Genomic DNA, 25910 nt, shown 5'->3' on the forward strand with positions numbered 1-25910 from the left:
GTCTTTAAAGATATTTAAGTACTTGATAACAGAAAAAAAGGCTATTATAGTTGAATCTGTGTGGTAAGTTTTGTTCTGTGCCAGTTCTCTTTGGTAACCACCTTTTCTCAGGCCACTGCTGAAGGAGGCCTTGCCAGAAGATTCTGCCTTGCACGTATAGATCAGGTTGATGCCAGATTTCTTTTCATAGCATTATTTGCAGGACTTTATTGTTTTTTGGATTTTCCCCAATGCAGAATTGGAGGGAAATCTCCATCCCGCCCACTCCTTTGCCTATTGTGCTTCAGTAAAACACCTGTATGCAGATTTATAGAGCTGTCTGCTCCAGACCCAAGGTCATCTTGTTTTGCTGAATGTGTTATTGTGTTAAAGCCATGTGGACTATTCTCACAACACTCTTTGCTCCTCAGACCCTGGTTTCTGGTGACCAGTATGTGCTTTCACACATACAGCTCACACAGAATATGCTCATTTGGTATCAGGTTGTGCCGAGGGTTATGAAGAAGGAGCCAGATAACTTCATTGTGGAAGGGTAAGTGGAAGTACGCTTGGATGGCTGACTCTTCCATGACTTACAGTGTAGCATGTGTGTGACTCAGCATGCTTGTATGCCTGTGAATGCAAGTCAGTGTAGCTATGGCCTCCTGCTCAAGAAGGGAGATTTGATTTAGTGCCTACCTGGTACTGAGAAACTTGCATATCTTGTTACTCATCTTTTGTAAAAGTTTTAATCTTGATGCATGGATAGCACAAACGAGAAAAAAAATACACTGGTGTGCCAAAAAGAAAATTATGTAATTTATGCAACCAATATGATAAAAGATCATTAAACTTCTGATTTTAATTATCATTTATTAATGTTATAATATTTAAGTGCTAAATACTTCTAGGTACACCTTACATGGTATGCAGAAATACTAAATACATCTGTACTTTCCTTTTGTATCTATGACTTGCATGGCAAAGGGAGGGAAGCCTGCTTTTTGATGAAGGATGAATCTAGTTTAAAAGTGGTCATAGAAGTCTTAGAACTGAAAATAAATCAGGTTGGTGCTTAAGGGAAGGACTGAAACTCAGAATTTATATTTCTGTATTTTCTGTCTTCTAGGTCTGCCATGATGCTGTGTAATTCCACGTTATACCTGGTTGGTAAGTTTCCATTTCTTCATCCTCAGCCTGTTTTAAAATCGTTAACCATTCTAAAAAGATTTCTGCTGGGTCAGTAAAGCTACATCCAAATGCATCTGCATGTTTAGTCGCATCTTTCCCATTAGGAACACAGATTATAGGAGAAATGCAAAATATTTTCCAACTAATTTGAGTATTACATGAGTCAGTCTTGCAACGCCAGAAAACTGTTATCCGTACATTGTTGAAGTTTTTGCCTTCTTTTTGTAAAATGCTGCAGTCAGTCTTGCATCTTCCTATCTTGCATCTTCCTAGCTTTCTGCCACTTTGTCAAGCACAAACAGAGGGGCGAGAATTCTGTTCCGGTTTGTTTCCACAATGCAACCATTTAGCACCATTTCATCCAAAATTATGTGCACTCTGTCCAAATTGAACATGATCTAGGAACATTTCAAGTTAAGGATATTTTGAACAACGTGAAGATAATTCAGGAAAAATCTTAGGCACCTAAGTCTTTAACCAAAATTTACAAAAACAAGTATTTCCTAATTTATTCTAGTTTATTCTATGTTTATTTTAATAGAGCTAGAGAAACAGTTCAATGGACACTTTTTTTCTGATCACAGGGCAGTCAGAAGCTTGTAGTAGAAAAGCTGAAGCCCCAGCAGTATCCTCTCCTGGAATACAGTAGCAGTACTAGTACATAGTAGTAAAAGCAAACTAAACTTAAACTTAGATATAGGTGGTAAATTTTACTGTCTGCCTGAGTACCATGTATTGTTTGGATATAAAATGTTATTCATGGATAACAACCTTGAATGTGAAGATGCAAATATTCTGCATTCTTCCTAGAAAAGCGATTGCCAAATTCTTAAAAATTGGACTCTCAAATTTTCTTTACCCTAAGTTACTTAAAACTATTTGATCTGCTTGGAAATAGCTTAAGAGGAATATGCTGATATGTAAAGTTGAGTCATTGATCTAGCAATTTATCTCATAAAGAAGAGCAAAAGTAAATGAATGGTTCATCTTTTAAATACTTTCTAAAATATAATATCTAATATTCACTTATTGGAAAATAATCTGAAGCAGTATGTATTTGTTCAGTTTGCTTCAGTAAATCACAGCTGTGATAAGATGAAATTTGTCCATAACCATGTCTGCCTTTCCTTAACATTATCTAACAGCATCTGTCTCAAAACCCCCCTTGCTGACAGGCCGCACTCGGGTATTAAGTGGTGGGTATTCGTGATACATGAGTGCATTCATGCAGACACGAGTGCTGGGGGCATCCATGGAACAACTGCAAAGGGTTACGTAGCGAAGAAAGACTCGTATGTTGCCATTTATCACCAGAACCCAAAATGGAAACGGGCACAGCAAAACAGCCTGCTGGGTGCATCTGTTGTGCCTCACTGACACACACATACATATACAGAGGCGTGAATAACCCTTCGTCTGCCTTGCTTGCCACCTGTTGCTGCTTTTTAAATGTGTTCTTTGCTGTGCTCAACAGATCCACTTTGCCTTCACTTTGCACCTTCTAATGCTTGGATGTGTCTGGAGTGACTGCTGCAGTGCAGCCAGCAAGACACTGTACAGTAACTTCTAAATACATCTCTCACACTTCTTGCCCAACTTTGACATGAGTCTCTTGAGTGCTTTCTCTGTCTATCATGCTATTTTTGACACTATGGATTGAACACAGGAAGACAGCCTGGTTTTGCTCTAGTCCTTGTATTTATATTAGTGGACTTCCCTGCTACTCAGTGGAGCTGCAAGAACCAGGTTTTTGAAGGCATCAACATTTTCCTCTACCCAGTGTGATAAAATTAAGTCTCATTTTCTGAATATGACTCAGGCATTGAAGAAGATCTAGTGGATCTGACTTCAGTAGTCAGCTGTACTGCCCTGCCAAAGAGCAGCAACAGTGGGAGTACTGTGAACTGTGTATGACAACAGCTGAGGAGCCACATATTTGTATATATTTGTTCTTCCTAGGTGTTAAGTGCAAGTGGTGGGGGTTTAAGGCAACATCTTAAACCACCAGAGCTGTGATGGCATGAGCTCATGCAAGGGAACAGTGTTGGGCTGAAGTCAAGAAATGGATTTGTTAGATAACACTGAACATCTCCATGCCTTGTTTTTTTAGCACCTGGCTTTGAGAAGGGAATTCCCTTAACCTGAATTAGGTGCCTTATTTTCCTCACAACGAGTGGTGACAGCCAGACCCATCAAACAAGTTATAGGTTCTAGAGAACTAGTGCTGAAGCCAGTACCTGGGAATGTAGAGAGGGGTTCTTTGTCTCGGATGCAGAAGCCCAAGTCGTTACTTCAGGTGATGATGACTGGCTTGATTTCTTTTTAAATGTCACAGTAGAGATGCTGCCTGCCAGAAACCTACAGAGGGCAGAGGCTGAGTCTGTCCTCAGCCTGGGGAATTCCAAACCCACCTTTCTCTGTGTGCAAGCTTAGCTGAGTTGGTAGCAGGTGCACCAGATTCCCTATGCTTAAGATTCTCCTGCTGTCTGTAAAAGTTTGGAAGTGTGACTGTCTGGCCTGGCAATGAGAGAAGATGAAGATTTTGTCCCTGTCTTGGTGATTGTTTCTGCTGCATACCCTAAGGCAAGAAAAAAAGGGACACAGAGTACCTCAGCCTTGTGTGTGACCACCCTTCTAAGAGCTGAAAAGGAGAATTTGAACCTTTTCAGGCAGAATGGTCAAACTGATGAGATCACAGCTAGCAGACTGTCACCTTTCTCTGCCACTTCAAATTGCTGTGAATGCTCTGAACTCGGTGCTACCACGTATTTGTGCAGAAGGGGAAGCAATTGTATTGCTGCTCCAGCAGAAGTGTTCTGCTTCACCAAGTGCACAGTGTGGGTATGTGCAAGAGCAACATTCAGGCCCTCAAGTAACTTTTCTACTCGTTACCGTTACCTGACAAACTAGAGTTGTCAACAGGATCTTGGGTATGCCCATGGTTCATCAGATAGCATCTAAGTTGCTGACTTAACCCTAACCACCTAATTTAAGTTGTATTTTAAATACCAGGCTTCCTCCCAAGCCTGACCATAGGCCTAAATTCCTTCTAAAAATTGGACTCATGTTTTCAGTATTGAGGAGCAGTGCTGCCCCTACAGCTTCAACAGTCACCGTTTCTGTGATGCCAGAGGCAAAGTGGTAGCTGTACTCTGCTTGGCAGACTAAAGATTGAAGACAAACTTCTTGCTATTATATACTTTTCAAGTAAATCAGCCTTTACAGATGTATTTTAATCTGAGAAGTTACGGTTTCTTTATTCCAGTAACATGAGAATTTTTAGGAAGACAGCTGTTCTGCTGCATTGTGTTCACCTCTGGCACTGCTCTGCATTGGGCTAGAGGATCTGTTAAGGAAGTTAGACAACATTTCATTCATGTTTCAACAAGTGATAATGCCAACTCTTCCTCAGTTTTTACACTCTACCACTGATTCACAGTGCCCCGGTTCCCATGGCAGAGTCCAGACCTTCCTCGTCCTTTGACAGTTCCAAGGATCTAAAATCCAGACGAGTGGACCAACCAGGATCAGTGATGATGCAGCAACCTGCCACTCCCATCTTATTTTTCTGCATCATCTTGTCTAAGAAAACATTTAAATCACACTTAGCACTGCTTTCTCCCCTGCTGTATTTCTGGAAGAGCCAATACTATGTCAAAAGAAAACACACCAATAAGAATCTTGGAGCTGTTCCCCTCCAACCCAGTGTGGTTCAGTGAGATGTCAATGCCCCTGCAGGGCCATTCCAGGTTATTTCCAGGCAGGGCCTATTGCACTGCAGAAAAGTGGTATGATTTCTCTCCTGTCAGCTCAGTCATCATTTCAGAACCAGTAATTTCATCTGCAGTTTCAATGGAGATACTAATACCATTCTGGAAAGATCTATCAACTTGATTTTGGAAGGTCCCAAAGCATTCTTCACCCTCTATCCTCAACCTAACATCCCAGCTTCCTTTCTCAGTTCTCTTCCCACCTCCCTTCATCACGCTCTTCTTGGCAAACAGTTGGATTGTACAGAGAGCAACCTTGGCTCTTTTCCCCTTCTTGCAAGTCACCTATGCTCTGTGGTTACATCTTGCCATATGCACACAGCTCAGCCATTCACATCTGAGTGCTCTGCCCAGGGAGAGATATGGATCTCTGATCCTCAGCAAGGCTTGCCCTCCCCACCTGTCACTTATTTGGCAAGTGACCCCAAATTTCAGAGTTTAAAGCCCTCAAGTCATAGATCCACACCCAGCCAAAGAGCAGCAAAGCAAACCAGTTTGCCAGCTGCTCAACAGGAAAGAGCTGTATTTGGTGTGTGCACTGTCCTGTGCTCCACCCAGACCTGTCATTTAAGGTCCTGCTTCCAGTAAGAATCCTGGCTGCCCACAAGAGAAGATTAAGGGACTTTCACTAGATCCATGCAGAGGCTAATAGGAGTTTTTAAACAAGTATGCAGAAGAAAACACTTGTTAATAATCCCTGCATGTCAGCGTGGGCAAAGGTGAGCCCTCCCTGGCTCTGTCTTACAGATTTCTGGCAATGCTGCCGTGGGAAGCAATGGAAGTAAATGGTATCTACACAACTGGATTTTACATGTTATGCTTGCTTCGGGTAACTTTAAGAAATGCCCTTCTTAAAGACATTAATGGTACTTTTTACTATCACAGACAGTTTTATGACAAATACATACTAAGAGGAACTAAATGTCACTCAAGTATTTTGTCTCCTTCCCCAGAATATTATATAGACAGTTGAGCAGGAGAGAGAGGAAGGAAAGGAAGAAGGGACAAAAACACGTTAGGACTTGAATGCGATAAATAACTTCTTAGTATAGAGGCATTTTAAGAGATCTCAGGATTTTTCAGGCAAGTAATTAAGGGTGTGTCCAAGCTTAACAGATGATGAAGTGCAGCCAACACCTTATGATCATGGAACACACCCAGGAGCGCAAACAAAGCTTTGTAGATTACAGCACAGGTATGTAGGGGGCAGATGGTTTGCTACTGAATATACAACAAAAAACAAAACCTTGATTTCTATCCTGGACATTCATCTTCAACTGGTCATTAGCTGGAGTTGCTTTTTTATTTAATCTAGAGTCATACATTCTGACTTAACTTTGCTAGCCTTCACTTTCAGTGACTTTTAGCCTATTTAATGGCAGTCACATTAAACAAACTGCAACCCATGGAATACGGACTGTTTCCTCCTCAAATAACTAAGCTGATATTAAACAGGTGACAAAGGTGCCTTCAAGTTCTGTGAAATTCTCAAACTAAGTAATTTTAAACTAGTCCTTATAAGTTTCCATTTCATTGAAATGTTACATACAATAGCCACTCTCACTTTTAAAATAAACTTCCTGTTGATCTGTACAAACTGAATCATATCCTTATAAATTCTCATAATAAATTCTTCATTCAATTTTCTCACTCCTTAAATACACTGTATTCTCAGTGTTATTCCACAGGGGACTGAAGAATAAAATTGATTCACATGAAGGCATTCCCTGTACCAAAGTTTCTTATCTCTCCTAGGAGGAGCAGCAGCAGCTAGTTGCAGTGGAATGTAATGGCTTTTTTGGATCAAGACAACATTCCTCAAATGCTTTGTCCTAGAGCACCCTCCCCCCGCTTCCCACCAGGGAAGTATCTGTTTCTTCTGTAAGTTAATAATGTGACTCCAAGTAAGCTTTGCTTCAACAGTTCAAGCAATAGAAAACTCTCCTTTTGTAATTTTAAAAGTTGTCATACTTACCAGTATTTTGTTCTCTCTAAAGCTGCTGTGGTAACACTTGCATTTTTATAGTCTCTTTTGTCATCATCATAGCAAGAACGTAGTTCCTACACCATCCAAGCTGCAGTTTTGGAGCTACAGAAAACCCCACCCACTTATTTTATACACAAAGTGAGGCTTATCCAGTGTTATTAACACATCAGGACACAACACCCTTAGGATAATTTCAGTACTTGTTCACTCAACTGGCCCAACAGAGCACTACTTACCAATATTTTTAAAACAATTTGATACTCTTAAATGTGCAACTGACTTTCCAAATGAAAGCGGACATCATATAATGGCTAAATGGTTTACAAATTCACACATGGAAACATCTGTAAAAAGCTGGCTATTCTAAAGTACTTAGCTGGACAGTAGCTAATCAGTGTTCATTTTTGCAGTATACATGAGGTAACTTCACTATTGTTCATGCATTGCTTAGCATCACACATGCCTATCAGTGTGATCTATGAATCCTGTTGGGCAGGATTCAGACTGGACCCAGTCCCTGCCTTGTGCTCCAGGCGCCCTTCCTGACAGCTGGCTCCAGACTCAGGCCGTGATACAACCTACGCTGTGGGTGCCCTGGGTGAATTCAGGGGTGTGGATGTAAATGAAAGCTGGAGTCCTGACGCAGCTGGAGCTGCGTTACCAGGAATAGTGGGGTAATGCCCTGTGTCTGGGAAGCTGAAAGAATCAGTGCATGTGCTGCAAGCTTAGTGTGGGCTCCAGGGACATCTCAAAATTGTGTGATGGTCTCAGTCTTTAGATTTAACTGGGCTTTGCTCTGTGCATGGTTTATTTTACAAGGGGTTTGATTTCATATAATTTCCTACTATTTTTTTCATGTTAATAAACACTACTGGCTTTATAGAATAGCCACTATCACTTTTAAAATAAACTTCCTGTGGATCCGTACACAAAAATAACAGCACAGTCAGGAAATTGTGATAGTCCCCTGCCAGATAGTCTGTAAACAAAGATTTTGTAAATACTACTTGGTGTTCACTGTTGCAGAAGTTCAGACACAGTACTTTCTCCATCAGTTATTTTGTATCCAAGCTAACTGTACCGAATATAGGAGTTTGTGTGAGACCATTGGCAAAGGCAATGGTTTAATCCCAGGTGGGGATATTACTTTATATGTTATGAAAGGCAGATTGATGAACTATTGCTTGCACTGCAATAACAGCTAAGACACTTGTCCAGACTCTGTATTGTTTTTCTGGGTCCACTATTCAAGCTGTTGTCAAAAATAAATACAGTCCTGAACAACCCACTTCTTCACAGTTACACCTCAGCTTTACATTTAATACTGAGGGCATCTCACTTCATTTCAACTATTTTAGGTATCCTTTCAACTTATGAAAAGCTCTTCTTCCTAAATGGGAAAATGACCTTGTACATATATAAAAGTAAAATGTTTCATTTTGAAATGGTTCCTGAAATGTGTATCATAGAACAGTGCATCTCTAAATGGTAAAATTACATACATCATTCTTATGTCATCCATGTGAAGGAGACAAATAGCAGATATGAGTTTTTCCAGTGTTTTTTCCATTATGATCAAGTAAGTTAGTAATGCACACTCCCATTTTCCAAATATTTATATTTACACCATCATGCAGATGAGACCCTTAGATAAATTTCTACAGGAATCATTCACACCCTGTATTGCATCCATTGGAAACATTAGTGTTGGCATATAAAGCAACAGCTTCTCCAAAAAGAGCAGACTAAGGACAGAATGCATCCAGAAGGGCCTGGACAAGCTGAAGAAGAGGGCCCCACCTGGAGTACTGCCTATAGGAGTTCCCAGCACAGAAAGGACGTAGACCTGTTGGAGCAAGTCCAGAACAGGGCCACCAAGATGGTCAGAGGGATGGAGCACCTCTCCTATGAGGAAAGGCTGAAAGAATTGGGATTGTTCAGCCTAGAAAAGAGACAGTTTAGGGAGTGAGCTAACTGAGGCCTTCCAGTACCTGAAGGGAACATACAAGAAAGATGGAAAGAAACTTTTTAGAAGAGCATGTGGTGATAGGACAAGGGGGAGTGGCTTCAAACTGAAAGAGAATAGGTTTGGGTTAGATATTATGAAGAAATTCTTTACTGTGAGGGTGGTGAGGCACTGGCACAGGTTGCCCAGAGAAGCTGTGGAATGCCCCATCCCTGGGAGTGTTCAAGGCAAGGTTGGATGGGGCTCTGAGCAACCTGGTCTAGTGAAAGGTGTTCCTTCCCATGGCAGAGGGGTTGGAACTACATGATCTTGAAGCTTCCTTCCAATCCAAACCATTTCATGATTCCATGATATGCAGCAGCCTTTCTCAGCAATTAAATGGGCTACTGATGATAGCTCTAAGCATAGAACTTCAGGAAATTCTTCTCGGTAGGAAATCAATGACCAGAGGCAAACAGAATTTAGAATCATCAGTACACCAAACAATCTAAGATAACTAGACACTTGCAGACTTAAATACACCATATGGAAACATAGGGGATTCTTTTTATGTGCAATTACTGAATAGGTCAAGTTAGTCTCTAATTCAGCAAAGCTCATATACAAGTACACATAGTTCTAATCCTAAACTGTAATATCTGAATACAAAAAACGTAGTTTTACAATCTCTCAGAGATCTTAAGAGTCTCTTCATGCTGAAATGTCATTATTGCTCTTTTATAATATCAGTGAATTTAAGAGTTTTATACTAATACCACAGCATTTTGCAAATTTCAGGAAGGAAATACAGACAGTATATATATATAAGGTCAGTAAATGAGACAGAGTTCCAGCAAGTAGCAAGCATTAATATATTTACAAAAGTGAAATTAATTATTTCCCCTTGGTTTGTTTTTCCCCTTTTCAGTAAAAAAGGAAGAATAATTCCAAGAAAAATGACAGAATTTTTCTATATTCTTCATAAGTTGTAGTTCTTAAATAAAATAAATAAATGAAATTACATGACAGTACTTCACTCCAGAATGGCAACTGTATTTCAGGTGTATAATTGAAACTCTTTGTACCAGATCTGCATTTAACCAACAGCAAACGTAAACATTAGAATTGCTGGAGTAGAGTGAGCAGGCACTGGGATTGGAAGAAGTGAGAATGAAGACTGTTTGTGCTACATTATCCTCGTTTAATTTTCTTCCAATCCAGAACTGCATTTTATTTACTTTGTCTTTAATTATTCAGGACTGTATTTCAGTATTTGTTTGTATTTGGGTTTAGTTTTAAATTGTATTTTAATTAATCATACACATGAAAATATAGCTTTGTAAGGGGAGGGGTGGAAAAAGAAAAATGGTAACTGTGGCAACGCTTGGTTTCCTAAATTTCCTCCTCCATAGATACAAAAAATAAAACTCAACTCTTGCTTTCATGAAGCAGAATCAAAGTACAAGCATAATCTTACAATGACGCTACTGCTATTTGGCTCAAGACACAGCTGTAACATTCAGATATTATTGTAGGCATTTCAATATCTCTTTTATTGTAAACTTAAAAGAAAAAAAGTGAAACCCTGAAGTAATAATTATTTAAGCCTGAAAGTTCCCCTATGAATATAATTTCTCATGTACTTAGTTCTCTCGGAACGAGCTCTCCCTGTCTTACTTTAAATGGAACCAGGCTTATCTTAATGATAGAGGATTTAAATAGGTGACATTGTGAACATCAGTCATGCTTTCAGAAGGGTGCCAAAATGGTGCTACTTACTCTAAGTGCAAACTTGGTTAAACCTCTGCATTGTCTTGACTGACAGTCAGTGCTGTGAAGGCAGTATGAACTGGATCATACACCAAAAGTGATATACAAACAGATTTCTGATACTGAAAAGGATACATCTAATTCACTCTGCAAGGGAAAGAGATAGACAGTCATTAGTTACAGTTGGATGTCTCAGATAAAATGATCTCTCATCTCGTAATCATTAAACATTACACATCCCCTTAAAGGATAAAGAAAGTCTTCAAAATAACTATAGAAAATTTAGGGCAATTCAGATTTCTGGTCTGGACTGGACAATTACATGCTCTTTGCTGCAACACTGCTTTGCCTTACATATGTTACCTGCCTGTGTAATCAAAGCTAATGTTTTACATAGAAAAACCATTGAGGTCACCCACAAGTAACAATCTGAATATAGGCAGTGCCATCTGAGTGCATGGGTGGAAAACCAGCAGCTCTAATCGTGGCAGCTCCAGCCTTATATTCTCTCTTCCTCTTTCTGCAAACCAGGATGTTAATGCCAAGTTCACACAGTTAAAAATGTTGCTGCAGATCATTTCAACAGCAAAATCTAGGCACGGTATATACCTATGGCTGTGGTAGTAGTGGCTACATATATTAGGAAAGGGAAGGCAACTCCAAGCTTTGGACCCTTAGCACTAAGTATTCTCCAGCCCCAGCAACACAATTCTTCATAGAGTCATCATTTCCCTTCTGTTTTTGTCCTGGATTTACCCCAATTAGTGTTATTCATTTAGCCAAAATATCTGAGTTAGAAGCCCTTGTGGTCTCTCTGCAGTCAGCAGAAGAGATGTGGATCTTCAACAGTCGGCACACTTGAGACATGACTCACTTTCTCGAGATACTCATAGATCTCCACAGCCAGTAATGGGAGCTTAGGATGACCAAACTGCTAACTTAGGTGCCTCAGTCTAAACTTAGAAACAATTAATCACAACCTTAGCAGTTAAGATTTTGCACAGTAGGGTGGAGGTTCCCCAGTTTCTGCTAAAACAGGGAATCTTTATCTGCTACCAAGGGCATTTTGTTTGCTAACATGGTTTTCATTCATGGTCTAACCCTGGTTTTACAGCACAGTAACACTGGTAAAGTTTTACTGGTAAAATTGATATTACTTCTGTGGTTTCGAGATGCTCTAAACTGGACTAGTTCTAGTCTACAGGCCTCTGCTGCGTGACTGTGCCATTCTTCAATTAGAACTCTTCAATGCATCACAAAAATTGTATTTTAAGAGCCTGACCAGTTTAAGTTTCCTAAGCATTAAAAAGCAGTTGAAGACATTGGAATTCTGAACAATGTGCAGAGCTTTCTGTGGGTAGCCATATAAAAGTGAAGGGGACTCAGAATTACATCTCACAAACAAATTTGAAAGCTTTCCCCCTGATTCCATTAATGTTTGTTCTCCTATCTGAATTCAAGCTCTTTAAACTCCATTAGATAAAAATAGAGTATGTGAGAATGTTTAAAACTCACAAGCCTAAAAATAATAGATGACAAAATGTCCTTCTAGAGCAGGACAGATGTTCTTTCCTTTCCCAGAGTTCTCTCCCTGTTGTCATCACCATAATTTGGGATTCTGCTAAAATTCTGCAAATCTTAAACATTAATCTGTAATAGTACAGATTTATACTTTCTTGCTCTGTGGTTACTGCCAGTAACCCTAGCTAGAATTATAGCCCTCATTTTCAGTGCTCTGCCATTTATCATGTTATATGCTACTAAAAATAGAACCATTGAATGGCATGAAATTTCTTTAACCACTCCCCTGTTAGGTTCCTCTAGTCTCAGACATGAAATGCTACAGAATATATAAAAAAACCCTGTGGTATGATGAACTAGCAAATTTCTAACAACTATCAGTGGTTGGGTTATATGTGTGGTCAAGGAATTATATATACATATTTATATGTATAAGAACTACATCTATTTTGTTCTGCTTTAATTGAAGAAAATAAAACTTGAGAAGTGGTTGGCAACTATTAGCTCAATTAGATAAACGTGACTAAATTTTCTGTGCATTCCTGTCCTGCGAGGATCAAATTCCATTCCTGGTTATCACTGCTTAGGTTGGGACTGCAATCCGCAATTTTAAGAGAGAAATTCTGAACTCAGTGCAGTCAGAAGGCGATACACTTAGTACCAGCAGTTCCAATGGGCTGGTGCAGCGTCAGTGGAGATAACAGCCTCAAACATTTCCCAGGCGTCTAAATCGTGAAGGGTGCAGATGACTTTTTCAAGCAAATCACAAAGGGAGCTCTGCCATGCCCACTGTGGTACCAGGACTAGGAAACCAGTTACAGACCCTGCATACTGATCTCTTGATTGTACAGTCACCAATGTAATACCCTCAAGTACATGGGACTGCAGAGGAAACTACGCAATCCTCTTTTCTGAGAGGGATATCCAAGACATTTCAGTAGAGGTTAATTGACTTTTTTTTTGGTAACAAGGTTATTAAAAACCGTATGTTAAATAGCACATGTTCTAACCAGGATTATAATGCTGTATTTTGAAACCTTGTAAAAACAATCAAGCAAAAAAATCTCCCACCAAAAGGAACAGTGTCATTTTAGCTGGAGCCATGTCTGATGTTGAATCCTTAACAAAACTACTATCTCTATAATAGCTGTTTTATCAGATATCCACTGTTGCATCACAACAATATGGGGACTACAAGTACAAACTGGTTTTTGGGTTTCTTTTGCTCCATCCCTCTGATCTTGTTCAGTGAGATGATGTCAGTTCCCTGCTTAATGTTTACACCATCTTAATCATGAATGAAGTTCATTTGGGGAATGTAACGCTAAGAATTGCATAAAAGAACTGCAAAGAAAAACCTCTTTATTTCTTTAAAACATATAAAATGCCCATGGCTAAAATATTGGTACATGACCCAAAGAAACTTCACAGCACATAAAAACATGCTTTTCTAACAGAGGCATTTCTGGAATTCCTTGTCTGATGATTTATAACCCATGTATACTTTTACTTCTCTGAAAAATCAATTCATCCTGCTTTCACCCCCCTCCTGTGATAATATTTATACTAATGTATTCAAAATTCTAAATTAATATTAAATAATTATTTTCTCCTTTGATTTATCCCCTGAAATGACACATTCACTAAAGCTTTGAAAGAGAAAAAAACGTTTCATAATAGATTTAGTGTCTCACTCACCACTCTGCTGAAGTATTTGTCCAAAACTTCCACAAAATTATGAATCAGTTCATATACTGCCATCTCATTCTGAAATTAAAAACAACTGAATATTAAATGAATATCTAGAAAATCTAATAGCATTCTTTGTGTTAATTCAGTTTGTGGTGAATGAGAAGCAACTCGATTACATAAGACAACCTACAGTCGAGTGCAGAAGCTCAGGCCACCACAGCAGGAGGCAGTGTCCTTACCCAGCAGAGGTTCCAAGAGCTGGGCAGTGCTTGGGGCAGAAGCTTCAGGCCGGCCACACAAGGAAGCACTGCAGTACCCAGTGGGTCTGTCTCTCCCAGAACGCTGCTGTCCCACTGCATCCTTTGTTCCACCATCACCCAGGTCAGATACATGGACAGATATACCTACCTAGGTTATGCTGAAGTCACACCAGCCAGCTGTAGCACAGAGCCAGGCTATGCTGGGCGATTTCTGTAGCAAAGCCAAATTATTTTGCCCCAAATTGCATGCCATTATAACCCTTACTTGAAGACACTGTGGTTATCAGTAGCTACCTTCCACACCACCCTGTTAAGGGCTCCAATAGTAAGCTTTGAATTAATTTCTGAGAACTGGGAATCAATGTAAACACTAAAGTCTAACAGCACAACCTGAACAAATGAAATAACAGTACTTGTCAACTTTCAGATACCTTTCTTTTTTTCCCTTTTAAAAAAAGAAAATAAATTGCATCTTTCTAGCTGAATAGTATGGGATTTTTTTCTTTGGCCAAGGAGGGTAAAAACAGTAGGGAGTCACCACAGATGAGACAGCTGACTTGGCTGTAAAGCTAACATTTGTTGAGAAACTCCACCCCACATAAATTTGTGTCTAATCAAACATAAATTTGGAAAACAAAATCAGTACAAGGCTTAGGAAGACTAAGTCCTCATGATAAGACTTAAGTCTACTGCTAAAGACTTACTGCTAAAGTAATATACTCCATTTGCTTTTATATCTCTTTTTATTTCACAGAAATAAAAATGTGGGGGCATTTTTGTTTGTTTGTTTGGGGTGGAGTGGTTGTTTTTTGTTTTCACAATGACTCCTTGAAATTTTCTAATTGCTATTGAAAAATTCTGTACTGGAAGAAGACTCGAGCTCTTGCCTGTGATAATCACTATAAGCTTTCATTGCAAGAGGGTATACAATTCCTTACCTCTGTCTGGTCGATGCCAACAACTACGAAAAGGGCTGCATACTGTCGGTACACCAGCTTGAAGTCCTTATACTCAATGAAAGAGCACTAGGCAGAAGCAAAACAAATCAACTATAGCAGCTGTCCTTTAAGCATACAACAGCACAAAGCACAGTGGTCAAAGGGACTAAGCTTTCAGGTTTGTAAGACCCACAAAGAAGTGTGGATTTCCCAAGATCCATCAAACAATTTTGACTTGAAAGAAATTTAGCAGGATAACTATTGCACAACACTTTTCAGCTACTGGCAGAAAACATGCCACCACTTTTTAAATAGAAGAACTGGAACACACATAACTGAAGTGACTTATTATAAGGTACCCAATATTCCCCTAACTTTTCATTTGCAAGCCCTTCCAAAAAGAGCCCTGAAGGTAATTTTCCTATTTTAAAAATTATCAAAATGTTAAAGTAAAAGTTAAGAATATGAGACTTTCTAGTTCGGGGTCACTGACATGTTTCCCGGTAGGACGGGAGCCAGGAGATGGCGCCATTACACGCCGCTGCAGGACGCGCCGCCGTTCCCCTCAGTGACATTGCGCTCGGTCCCCGAAATGGCAGCGGCAGCGCCCTCAGCTCCTGCGCTGGAGCTTCTGCTCGGAAATGCCCTTGCAAGAGCTGTAGGAGGAGCAGGTTAATTTCTTTAGCCACTGTCAAGTCTGCGGACTAAGGTAATTTACAAGAAGTGCTATTTTTTCTGAGGTTTGCTGGAGTGAAGTATGTGAGGACGACTGCGCAAGAACACATATAATTAATTAAAAATAAAGAAGCTGACTTCAGAACACAAACCAAAATACTCCATTCACAGTCCAAGTCACATACTTCTCCTCTAATTCAAGTCAATGTGCAAAAGTTTGGTGCTTTTTAAGTGAGCCATGAAAATCTCAATTTTCATCTAAGAAATTTTACAACTTCTGAGTTTTCTTTCTTGCAGAAGGTGTGAACACTTTTTTTGAATAAAAAAGTCTAATACTGAGGCCTAAAAATGTGTGTTTCCAAATGCTCCTGTGCTTTAGGTAATGTTTTCATAATTTGGAATCCTCTGTCTGAAATTCTTTGTTTAAACTCAGAGCTGTCAGTAATCTCCCTGCTACATTCTGGCAAAGCAGCAGTAATATCTCTTTATCCATCTCTACTAGACAAGCAATAAAACAATAAAATGATTTTTGTCTGGATTTCTGAGTTTCTTCAAACAAACAAGAGGAATCTTCACAATTGTGATACACGAAATTCCACAATCTTTGTAAGCCTCAGAAAAACATATTTATTCAATGCAGAATAACAGTTCAACTCACTAAACCAAAAATCTAGAAACTAAATCTTTTTCTTCATGGGTACAAAAGAAATAATGACCTGCAATGGAAACTGATAGATTTTCAGAATTATTATTATGAAAGATGTGAGATGTGGATAAAATAAAAACGGCAAAACTTACCTGATCTTTTGAACGGGAGAGACAGTTTTTGATCACTTCAGCTTCCAGCATTGTCCGTTTATTAATTTCTACATGCTCATAATACCTAGACAGTCTTGTTTGACCTTGCTTGTTAACCATGAGAAAAAATTTTATCATTTCTTTTTTGTTGATTTCAGTGGCAGATTTGAATATTGAGTGCAGGAACCAAGAAAAGTATTTCTGCTGGGGGAGGAAAAAAGACTAGTAATACATAGGAGTAAAGACTTCCTACAAGCTAGCCAGCCCAGATCTGCATATATTTATGACTGAGTTTATTGCCAAAACACAGAATATTGAAAAAAAAAATCTCTAATCTTTTGCATGCATCCCATGAGTAAAACTCCATTTTTTTCCCCATACAACTAATCACAAACTACCTAATAAGTAACAGCTTTCACATTTTCAGGCAAATTAATTTCTTTGTAGGATTTGGGCAATTGGAGGAGTAAACAGTTACTTCTTCATAACCATAAGTCTACTCACCATTTTGTTCCTGCATACTAACTGGTTGGAAAACATTATCAGGAGTTTACCCAATGCCAAACCAGAAGGTTAACAAAGCTCTTAAGAGCAAAGTGGCCTCTGAGCACTATTTTTCCCCAGACTTGTATTTAACAATTACATTCATACCATCGTCATATCATATTGAAGGAAGAGACAACAAAGGGAAATGTGTGGGCCACAGCACACGACCATCCTTGAGGAACGAGAGACTCCTAAATATTTGGGTATCTGCAGTATCAGCACACATCTTAAGCTGGACCAGGAGCCATTGAAATCAGTTTTTTCCTGTCTGATTTCCCACAGTGATGCAAAAGGTAAACTTTGCACTTAATGAAAGCTAAGTGTGGGTCTTTGATAGCTAAGGAGAAATCTGTTCACATTAATTATTTAAAACAGCTTAATCTCAATCTAAATAATTATTCATCCACACAACATCACTAAAATATAGTTGTAGAAAACAAATATACCCCATGCAAGATACAATGAAAAGGGTATTAAAAAGAGCACAGCACATATCAGAATCTGCTTGGTAAACAATTGACATCTTTCATGTTTTGAAAAGCATGGAAAAAAGGATAAGCTGCAGATGTAATTTTCCTCAGTGTACTGTGGTTTACTCCATATACAAGGAAGTTTAGATTTCTATATGTAGTTTCAAACATATTTTTACTAATTTGACTTGATACTAAGAATTCATTTCTTAGTTAAGTGAAACATGCTTAGTACAGGATGAATCCTCAGGACAAGAGAATCTGTTTGAAATCGTGAGAGTCTCAGAGCATTCTCACCTCTGCCAGGCACGTGAAGTCTCTTCAGGAATGCACTTTTGCTGAGCCACTCCAACAGAAGAGTCATGGAGGCTGGTCAGTGCTGCTGCAATGGTGCACACAGCTTGTCCGCTGCACCAAGGGCTTCTGAATCAGCACAGGTTGGTCTCTGAGAAACAATGAACCACATAATTAAGACAAAAAAGGCCCACATGGAAATGTATAATGGGATCTTCACTGCTGGATGGCAGGTAGGCTGACACGTATGGATAAATGGGAGAGTACCATCTATACAATGTTTACTGTGTTTAATATGTGGCTCTTTTTTCCCCCCATGTTCTATTTCGTATTGCTGGTTGAAGTTAGAGTTGCAGTGTCTTTGTATTTTGAAGCGTAAAGGTGAAACAGTGAACTGATGTAGTAATTTTTTGATACAAACCTTTCAATAACTAAGGATAAGAATGAGTGACTCCTCCCAGCTCTGAATGAGGCCCTCTACCAAGGGCCAACCTCACGACAGAAGGAACCTGAAGCTTTAAAGCTACTTAAGAAAGGGCTGTGGCATGAAAGAGAAACAATTGGAGAAATGTTGTCCATTGTTTTAATCAAGCTCAGACACAGGAGACCAAAAGCACCTTGTTCCTACCCAACTGCAAAGCATGTCTGTCCACGCTAAACAGATAATGACAGTGACATAGAAAGCCTTTCTTTTTCCATCTTAGTTTTACACTTCATCTTTGTGTTTGGCACTGCTGAAGCATGAACAAGTTGTCTGTTTTAAACAAGTTGTTTCCAAAGTATTTTAATAGTTTAGTCATAAATTGTACCAAGGACCCTAAGTCCTGTTTTCACAAATCAGCAAGCTGCAAAAATCCACCCTAGAAGAGTAACATAAGGCTTAATATGTCTTATATATGGGGATATTCAAGTGGGACTTGAGAACAGGAGGAGAATAAACTATCCCAGGACACTGACAGAGCTGTGGTACTTTGAGTTACTGTTAAGCAATATGTGACAGAAAAACATGCACAAATTGATACATATGATCTTATTGCAGGATTGGACCCTAATCCTAATTATTCCTTTATTAACCTAATCTTTGTACATGGTTAATCCCTTTCTGATGTTCTGACTATTTTATCTGCATGTATTCCTATGAATGGCCTGGATTGTTTTACATATGAATATACTTTAGACCAGATTATTTTTTTTTAATCCACACAAATGCTCTTACCCAGAATAGATTAAAAAAAAAAATGTTGTAACAAAGGTAGAACCACAGTTGCACTCAAATGTGTTACCTGCAATTTCTGAGACAATTATTTTTCATAAGATTGGAACAGGTGATTAACATCCATAGTAAAGAGGTCCACTAGTATCACAAGTAATTTCTGTATTTGCCCATCAGCCCCAAAGACAGCTTTCAAAATTTTAACCAGAAATTTTGTTTAGATAAATGGCAGCACAAGCACACAGTTCTGTGTAGAAACACTGGATTAAACTAACATGTTCAAATAATAATTTCTTTTAAAAATTACAAAAGCATGCAAGCATAGCTGTGGAATCTGACTTTGAGAATAATGCCAGTGTTAAAAATATCTTAAGGGTGTTTTAAATTTCCTTTAGAACTAATTATGAAAAAAATCACTTGTAGAAATAAAAACATTTGCTTGCACATTTAGGCAAAAAAGAAGAAAATTACTGAGCCTTGTTTCTAGCAAACAAAGATTATTCTTTCTCTTTTCATCTCGGCTTTTAGATACGTTTTGACGTGAGGTTTGCATATACAGAATCCACAGAATCACAGTATATTCTGAGTTGGAAGGCACCCACAAGGATCATTGAGTCCAAATCCTAAGTGAATGGCCCATACGGGGATCAAACCCACAACCTTGGTGTTATTAGTACCATATCAACTGAGCTAATCTCAGTTATATAAGATGTAAAGAAACCTGTGAAGTATAATAAACAAACAAAAGCCTATCTGTGTATGTTGATGGGTGGAGAAACCCCCATTCCTTCAAGTTCTATATATTTGAGAAGCTACTTTTATGATCAATAACCAGTATTCCACTTACAAAGGCAGCTCCATTTCTTCTGATACAACTCTTACGTGCTTTCCTGTGCATTCTCACGCACATGCCTGTGTGTATCAATGCACATACACATGAATTACAATGCTTTTATGAATGCAGAATCCAATGGTTCAAGGGAATTGGTGACAAGATGCAAGCCTTTCATATCTCTGCCATTATTTTGCTCATTTTAGTAATGAAAAGACATTAGTATCTGAAGGCTGTTTGTCAGAACTGAATAGGCTGTCTCATTCCAGGTCACTGGACAACTATCTGCATCACAAATGCGCTTAGGAACCGAAGACTGGAAGAGACTCATTGGGATCCTGATGGACTGTCAAGTCCAACTCTCCCCATCACAGTCAACCATGCATTAGAAATTTTATTCAGAATAGCCTATGGTATACGTTTCCTGCATATCCTGCACACCCAATCTACAAAACAACTACAAAACTCTGAATGTCTCTGAATGAAGACTCCCTAGAAACAAAAACCTGAGAAGGTACCATTTGGGGAAGATGTAAAAAGTCTTGAAATTGCAAACTTTCCTTCAAAAGAAATTACCTTCTGGAGTGACTGAACAGAACCCTTACAAAGTATTTCTTCTGTAAGGATAATTTGGCATGTGCACAGACGACATACAGCTTAACTACTGTGATTTAAATATGCACTATTACAGTGTGTTAGATCTCACCCTCATTAAAGTATCTCTTGCAGATAAATATCTATGAGAAAACTCATATGGTGATTGGTTTGTGTGACTCACACTGCTTCAGGATCTGCTTCCAGAACATGTCAGCTCTGCAGACTGCTTAACCGCATAAGACACCTCAAAGTAAGCTGTCCCTGTTTGAGTCACACCCCTAAATGATGTCTTTTCAGATACTGGCTGAAACCTCTCAGAGAGACAAAGCCTGCAATACCTGTTCTGTGGATAAAAAGATCTTAAGTCTCCAGCGAGGCCAACCCAGCTGATTCCCATGCAGTAATATAAGACATATTTTAAACATATTTTTAATTACTGCTCCAGTATAGATACAAGCACTCAATTTAGTTTGTCAATGATTTCACCAATATTTATGCATACTCCAACACATAAATTATAAAAAAAGAAACACAATCTAAGTTTGAGTTGTACTTGCAGTACAAGCTGTAATTCAAATTAGTCGTGTGTCTCTCAAGCTAAAACCACTCCAGTCAACATGTACAGATTTAGAAGCATTTTAGTTACTGCACTCTAAGAACTGTTTGCAACATTCTAGGGCTCTCAGCTAGAATGTAAATGAGAGATCAAATCTCAAAAAGAAGAAATGCATGACTACATATTTACAGAACTGCTTTACCAAGAATTAAAAATAAATGTTAGATAGAACTATATGCAAACAATTTACTGCACTGTCTACCTCTAAACAAGTTGATTTTCTGGATGCAGAGATCTAATGACACTTTACATGCATACTAAATGTAGAATCATAGAATATTCTGAGTTGGAAGGCACCCACAGGGATCATCAAGTCCAGCTCCTGGCCCTGCACAGGATCATCCCCAAGAGTCCCACCATGTGCCTATCACTGAAATGCTTCTTGAACTCTGTCCGTCTTGATGCTGTGACCACTTCCCTGGGGAGCCTGTTCCAGTGCCCAACCACCCTCCAGGGGAACAACGTTTTTTAATATCCAACCTAAACCTCCCCTGACACAACTTCTGGCCATTCCCTTGGGTCCTGTCACTGGTCACCACAGAGAAGAGATCAGTGCCTGCCCCTCCTTTTCCCCTTATGAGGAAGCTGTAGAGTGGGATGAGGTCTCCCCTCAGTCTCCTCTTTTCCAGGCTGAACAAGCCAAATGACCTCATATGGCTTCCTCTGCAGGCCCTTCACCAAATGCAGAACAAGTAAAACATAAATGGAATTAAAACATTAATGAAAATTTAAAAATGGCTAAATAGGAGAATCACGAGGCAAAAGTAGGTGTAGCACAGGAACAAATATTTGTGATATATATGTTTATTGAGCTTCCTGGCTATAAATTTATTATACAAAAACATGCAGCAAACGAAGACCACTCCCATAATCAGAATCTTTGGTCTTCCTACTTTTGTTCTGTGGACAAGGCTTTAGCAAATGTCACATGCAACATTATTTATCAGTAGAAGTAATCTTTGTATTCTAGAGCTTGTTACTGTGCACATTCTTCCAAGGATGAAACAAGCATGACTATGCGAGTTTAAAATAAAACACTGTGTTGAACTTCAGGATCAGGGATTTTACAAAAGCAACCTTATTAACCTAGGGAAGTCAAGGGAGGAAGGAAAGAGTAAAAAAGTTTTCCTTTGCTGTTGAGTTGTCAAAATGCTGGCCGAATATAGTAACAGAATTAAACTGCAGTAACTCCCACATACTCAGGAATGAGGAATGTCCCATACAATTTGAGCTAAACAAAAGGTTACAGTAGTTATGAGGTAAGTCGCAATTTTTAAGAATGATTAGGTACTGTCAGTAGACAAAAGAAATGAGCTGAGGTGGAAAGGAGTTGGATTTAGATTGCCTAATCTATATGGAATCAGGAAGACTGTACAATGACATTTTAGTAGGAAATGATTTAATGGAGAAGAAAGGAAGGATTGGATAAGCTAACTGAAATATCAGTACACACCTGAGGAGAAATTAGTAAACAGAGGAAACACCAGTATTGAGACAAGGAGTATTTTTTTTCAGTAATTAACAGAATTCCAGGTCTATCAAGAATGGGCCTTGTTTAGGAAACCATCTATTTTTTTACTTAATGAGCAGAGCATGCAAATACTTTGAAGAGAGGCAAAACCGAAGGGCTACCTTAACTTACAATGGATGACCTATGGATCATTTCAAATAGGATGTGACAATAATTTGTAAATACTGCATTTCAGAGTAGGATTGTGCAATTGAGGTAATTTCACCATATCCAAAATACAGCATCAAACACTGCATTGCTATCACTGACAAAATTGAGCCAGACAAAACAGACCAGTAATTACTTGCAAAACCTTCGTCACGTGGAAAAGACTTTTGAATAGCAAATATGGTGCACTCTTCCTTCCCATACAGGGCGGAACACATTACACACCACACGACTGAGGCATCATGAAGATGACCCTCTGGTCAGTAGCCAGCTTCCTGAAACAGACCATTAATTCAATAAATCTATTCTAAAACCACCTCTTTGCAGGGCAAACTCAACGCACCGCTAAACAGCGCTGAGTCTCAAAAACTCCAGTGTTTGACCTAAAGCTGGCTGCGCGCCGCTTTGGGACCCAGGCCCCGGCCCAGCCGCATTCCCGCCGACTCTTCCGAGGCCGTTCGGCGCTTCCGAGACGCGGAGAGAACCGATCCCCGCCGCCGCTTCCCTCTGGCCCCCGGGGCGGTCGGACCCGCGCGGGGCCGCCAGCCCCGGCACCGACCGACGGGCGAGGCGGCCCCGCCGGGGGGAGCTCCCGCTCCCGGGCTCGGCCTCGGCCCGTCCCGCTCCCCCGGCCCGGCGCTCACCTCGCTCCGCGCAGGCGCCCCGGCGGCGGGAGGCGGCGGCGGGGCCGGGCCGCGCTTCCCGGCAGGCGCCGCTCGCTGCCCGCCCGGCGGGGGGAGGAGGGAGGGCCGCGGGGCTGTAATGGCGGCTGGCGGCGGCTCCGCGCTGCGCTGACACCCGCACCCGCTCGGCGCTGCCCCCGCCCGGCCCGCCTCCTCCTCCCGCCCCAGCCAGCGCCGCTCGCCCTCCCGGCCCCTGCTCCCGGCCCCCGCCGCGGGACGAGGAGGAGGGCTCCCCGCAGACAATGGACGAGCACCCTGGAGCCGGAGGAGGCGGTGGGATGGCGGCCGCCCCGAGACCGCAGCAGCCGCCGCTGCAGGCGGGTGGGAACATGAACCTGCAGTCGGGTGGGGGCTGCGTGGGGGCCGGAGCCGGCGGAGGAGGAGGAGGGCAGCAGCCGCAGCCCCAGGGCCCCGCGGCCCCGGCAGGGCAGGAGGCGGCGGGCCCCGCCGAGCTGTCCCGGCCCCAGCACTACACCATCCCGGGGATCCTGCACTACATCCAGCACGAGTGGGCTCGCTTCGAGATGGAGAGGGCGCACTGGGAGGTGGAGCGGGCCGAGCTCCAGGTACGGGGAGCGCGGGCGGGCTGGGACCGGCCCGCGGGGCTGCGGGGGCCGGGCCTCGCGCGGGGTGCGGGGGCAGCGCTGCCCGGGCCGGCCGGGCCCGCGGGGCCCTCGGGGCCGAGCCGGTGGTCGTGGCCCGGGGACGGTTCCCGGGCGAGGTCCGGCGGGCGGTGCCGGCGGAGGCCCGGGCCGGGCTTCCTCCCCGGGGCAGCCATTTTGGTTTGTAGCATGGCGCCCGCCCGCTCCGGAGCGGCCCCGGCCCCGCAGGCCGCTCGCCCGCACCCGCCGTGCGGGGCCCGCGGCGCGGCCCGGGAGGGGCGGGCGGGCGCTGTCGCGGCGAGGGGCTGTGACCCTCCTCACCCTCCTCGCCGGCGGGACGAGCTGGGCTGAGCCTTGACAGCTGCGATGGGCTCCCGCAGCACAATGACTCCGGGGCTCCCCAGCCCCGCGCGGGTCACGGACAGCAAGAGCCACCGGGCCTGCAAGCGAGGGCTGGCGCCTCCCTGGAGCTCAGCCAGCGGCTCCTGTGGAGGGAAAAGAGGGAGTTGGGAAGGGGAAGGAGTGTCTACTTCCCGAACAGGGGGAGGACGAGGAAAGGGAGTTCAGGTAAATCTCAAGTAAAGGACTTGGACAGGCATTCTAATTTGAGACAGGTCGAGTGTGTGTTCTTACTTTCCTTCGGACTCGTTTCTTTGGAGATTTCACATCAGAGAAGAGTGAGGAGTGAATAAGTCTGCAATGTGGTCATTTCAGTATACAGAAGACTACAAACTTATCTCAGGAGCAGAAAATGTATAACTCCTCAAGGTAGAGAGCAAGTTGTTGGAGTTGCAGTATGCATCTCTTGCCACCAATGTTTGCTTTTAGTAATAAAATGGATAATTCTACTAACTACTTTTGCAAGTAAAAATAAAATCATGCACAGACTATTACAAATTTATGAACAGATTACAAAATCTATTGAATGTGAAGTATTGGTATAGAAGTGGTTATCCTTTTATAGGACAGAGAGGTACATGATAACAATGTTTAAAAATGTTAACAAACTTTATTGCTTCCAAAGGATTTTTCATGATTTTTGTACTAAGTGAATATATGCTATCTTGAAGTGGCATTCCATCAAATTGCAGTCTAATTAGAGTTTTTAATAACCTGCTGCAACAGCACCAAAGTTTGCAAGGCATTTACTTTCAGAACGGAGAACTATACCTGAGCCTGGGCAGTTCTTTCAGAGCTTCTTGTCTCTATAATAAGCATGTAACTTGCGCTATTTTTGTTGCAACTATAATTAAGAAAGAATTTTTAAAAACCACCAAGGGAAACAGATGAAGAGGTTTCACTGTTTCCTTCACTTACTGCCAGTTTTATCATTTTAAACCTTGTGGAATGGCTGGTTTTAAAATCAGTGTGGTGGACACTGGCTGGTGGGAGGTTTTAGCAGAGGGTAATTGGCAATTTCACCTGTTTTCTCTAGTGTCTTAATTCTAAGCACAGTGCTGTATTACTAAGTTGCTTAGTGCTATTTGTTAGCAAACCATCTCAAAATTTTTAAGTATGGGCTTTTACTTCAAAACAAAGTACTGCATTCTGTACCCTGTCGTGGAGCGAAGTTTGGAGACTTTGCAAATTATGTCTGACTGAAAAAGCGCTGCTGTGAACTCATGTGGCCTCTAGACTCCCTGATGCACTCTTGCCAAATCTGCTGCGTTTTGTTTGTGGTTGCTGTTTGTCATCCATTACCACATTGTTTCGGTTGCTTTTTTCTGGAGGTATGGTACTAGTTCTGACCCTGATTACATACATGTTGATTCACACATGTGTGCATAAGGCCAGAGACAGCATAGTTGCTGCACGCTGCGGCTGCATGAGGGAGGGGTTTTTATAACTTCAGA

General features: G+C 41.2%; 2 protein-coding genes across 7 annotated transcripts in view; one reads left to right on the forward strand and one right to left on the reverse strand.

Moving 5' to 3' along the window:
• Nucleotides 1–832: 832 nt before the first annotated feature.
• On the reverse strand, nucleotides 833–23397 carry AP4S1 (adaptor related protein complex 4 subunit sigma 1). 2 transcript variants are annotated; one of them, XM_050337158.1, is made up of 7 exons: nucleotides 23116–23397; nucleotides 17840–17987; nucleotides 16527–16730; nucleotides 15054–15140; nucleotides 13862–13930; nucleotides 10766–10789; nucleotides 833–1568 (listed from the first exon to the last, which is right to left on the reverse strand). In XM_050337158.1, the coding sequence occupies exons 3-7, from the start codon at nucleotides 16662–16664 to the stop codon at nucleotides 1440–1442; spliced, it is 447 nt and encodes a 148-aa protein (XP_050193115.1). In that variant the 5' UTR covers nucleotides 16665–16730; nucleotides 17840–17987; nucleotides 23116–23397; the 3' UTR covers nucleotides 833–1439. The 2 variants fall into 2 exon arrangements, with proteins under 2 accessions (XP_050193115.1, XP_050193116.1); XM_050337159.1 differs by having other exon boundaries at nucleotides 10778–10789; nucleotides 23116–23396.
• Nucleotides 23398–23521: 124 nt separating this feature from the next.
• The window catches only part of STRN3 (striatin 3), a 60920-nt gene continuing 58531 nt past the window's right edge, over nucleotides 23522–25910 (forward strand). For all 5 annotated transcript variants that reach the window (XM_050336772.1, XM_050336775.1, XM_050336774.1 and 2 more), the window contains exon 1: nucleotides 23522–24021. In XM_050336772.1, the coding sequence (XP_050192729.1) occupies nucleotides 23698–24021 (324 nt within the window). In that variant the 5' untranslated portion in view covers nucleotides 23522–23697. The remainder of the gene's footprint in view (nucleotides 24022–25910) is intronic.

Source organism: Myiozetetes cayanensis, unplaced genomic scaffold (genome assembly GCF_022539395.1).
Source record: "Myiozetetes cayanensis isolate MyiCay16 unplaced genomic scaffold, myiCay2020 scf6-25, whole genome shotgun sequence".
Classification (NCBI taxonomy): Eukaryota; Metazoa; Chordata; class Aves; order Passeriformes; family Tyrannidae; genus Myiozetetes; species Myiozetetes cayanensis.

What these genes read in the sequence shown, in the direction of transcription:
- AP4S1 (XM_050337158.1), bottom strand. Translation starts at nt 16,664, where the DNA reads ATGATAAAATTTTTTCTCATGGTTAACAAGCAAGGTCAAACAAGACTG. An exon ending in TCTCCCGTTCAAAAGATCAG is followed by an intron (nt 15,141 to 16,526) that starts GTAAGTTTTGCC and finishes GCTTCTGCCTAG; the next exon opens with TGCTCTTTCATTGAGTATAA. An exon ending in TTGGCATCGACCAGACAGAG is followed by an intron (nt 13,931 to 15,053) that starts GTAAGGAATTGT and finishes TTTTAATTTCAG; the next exon opens with AATGAGATGGCAGTATATGA.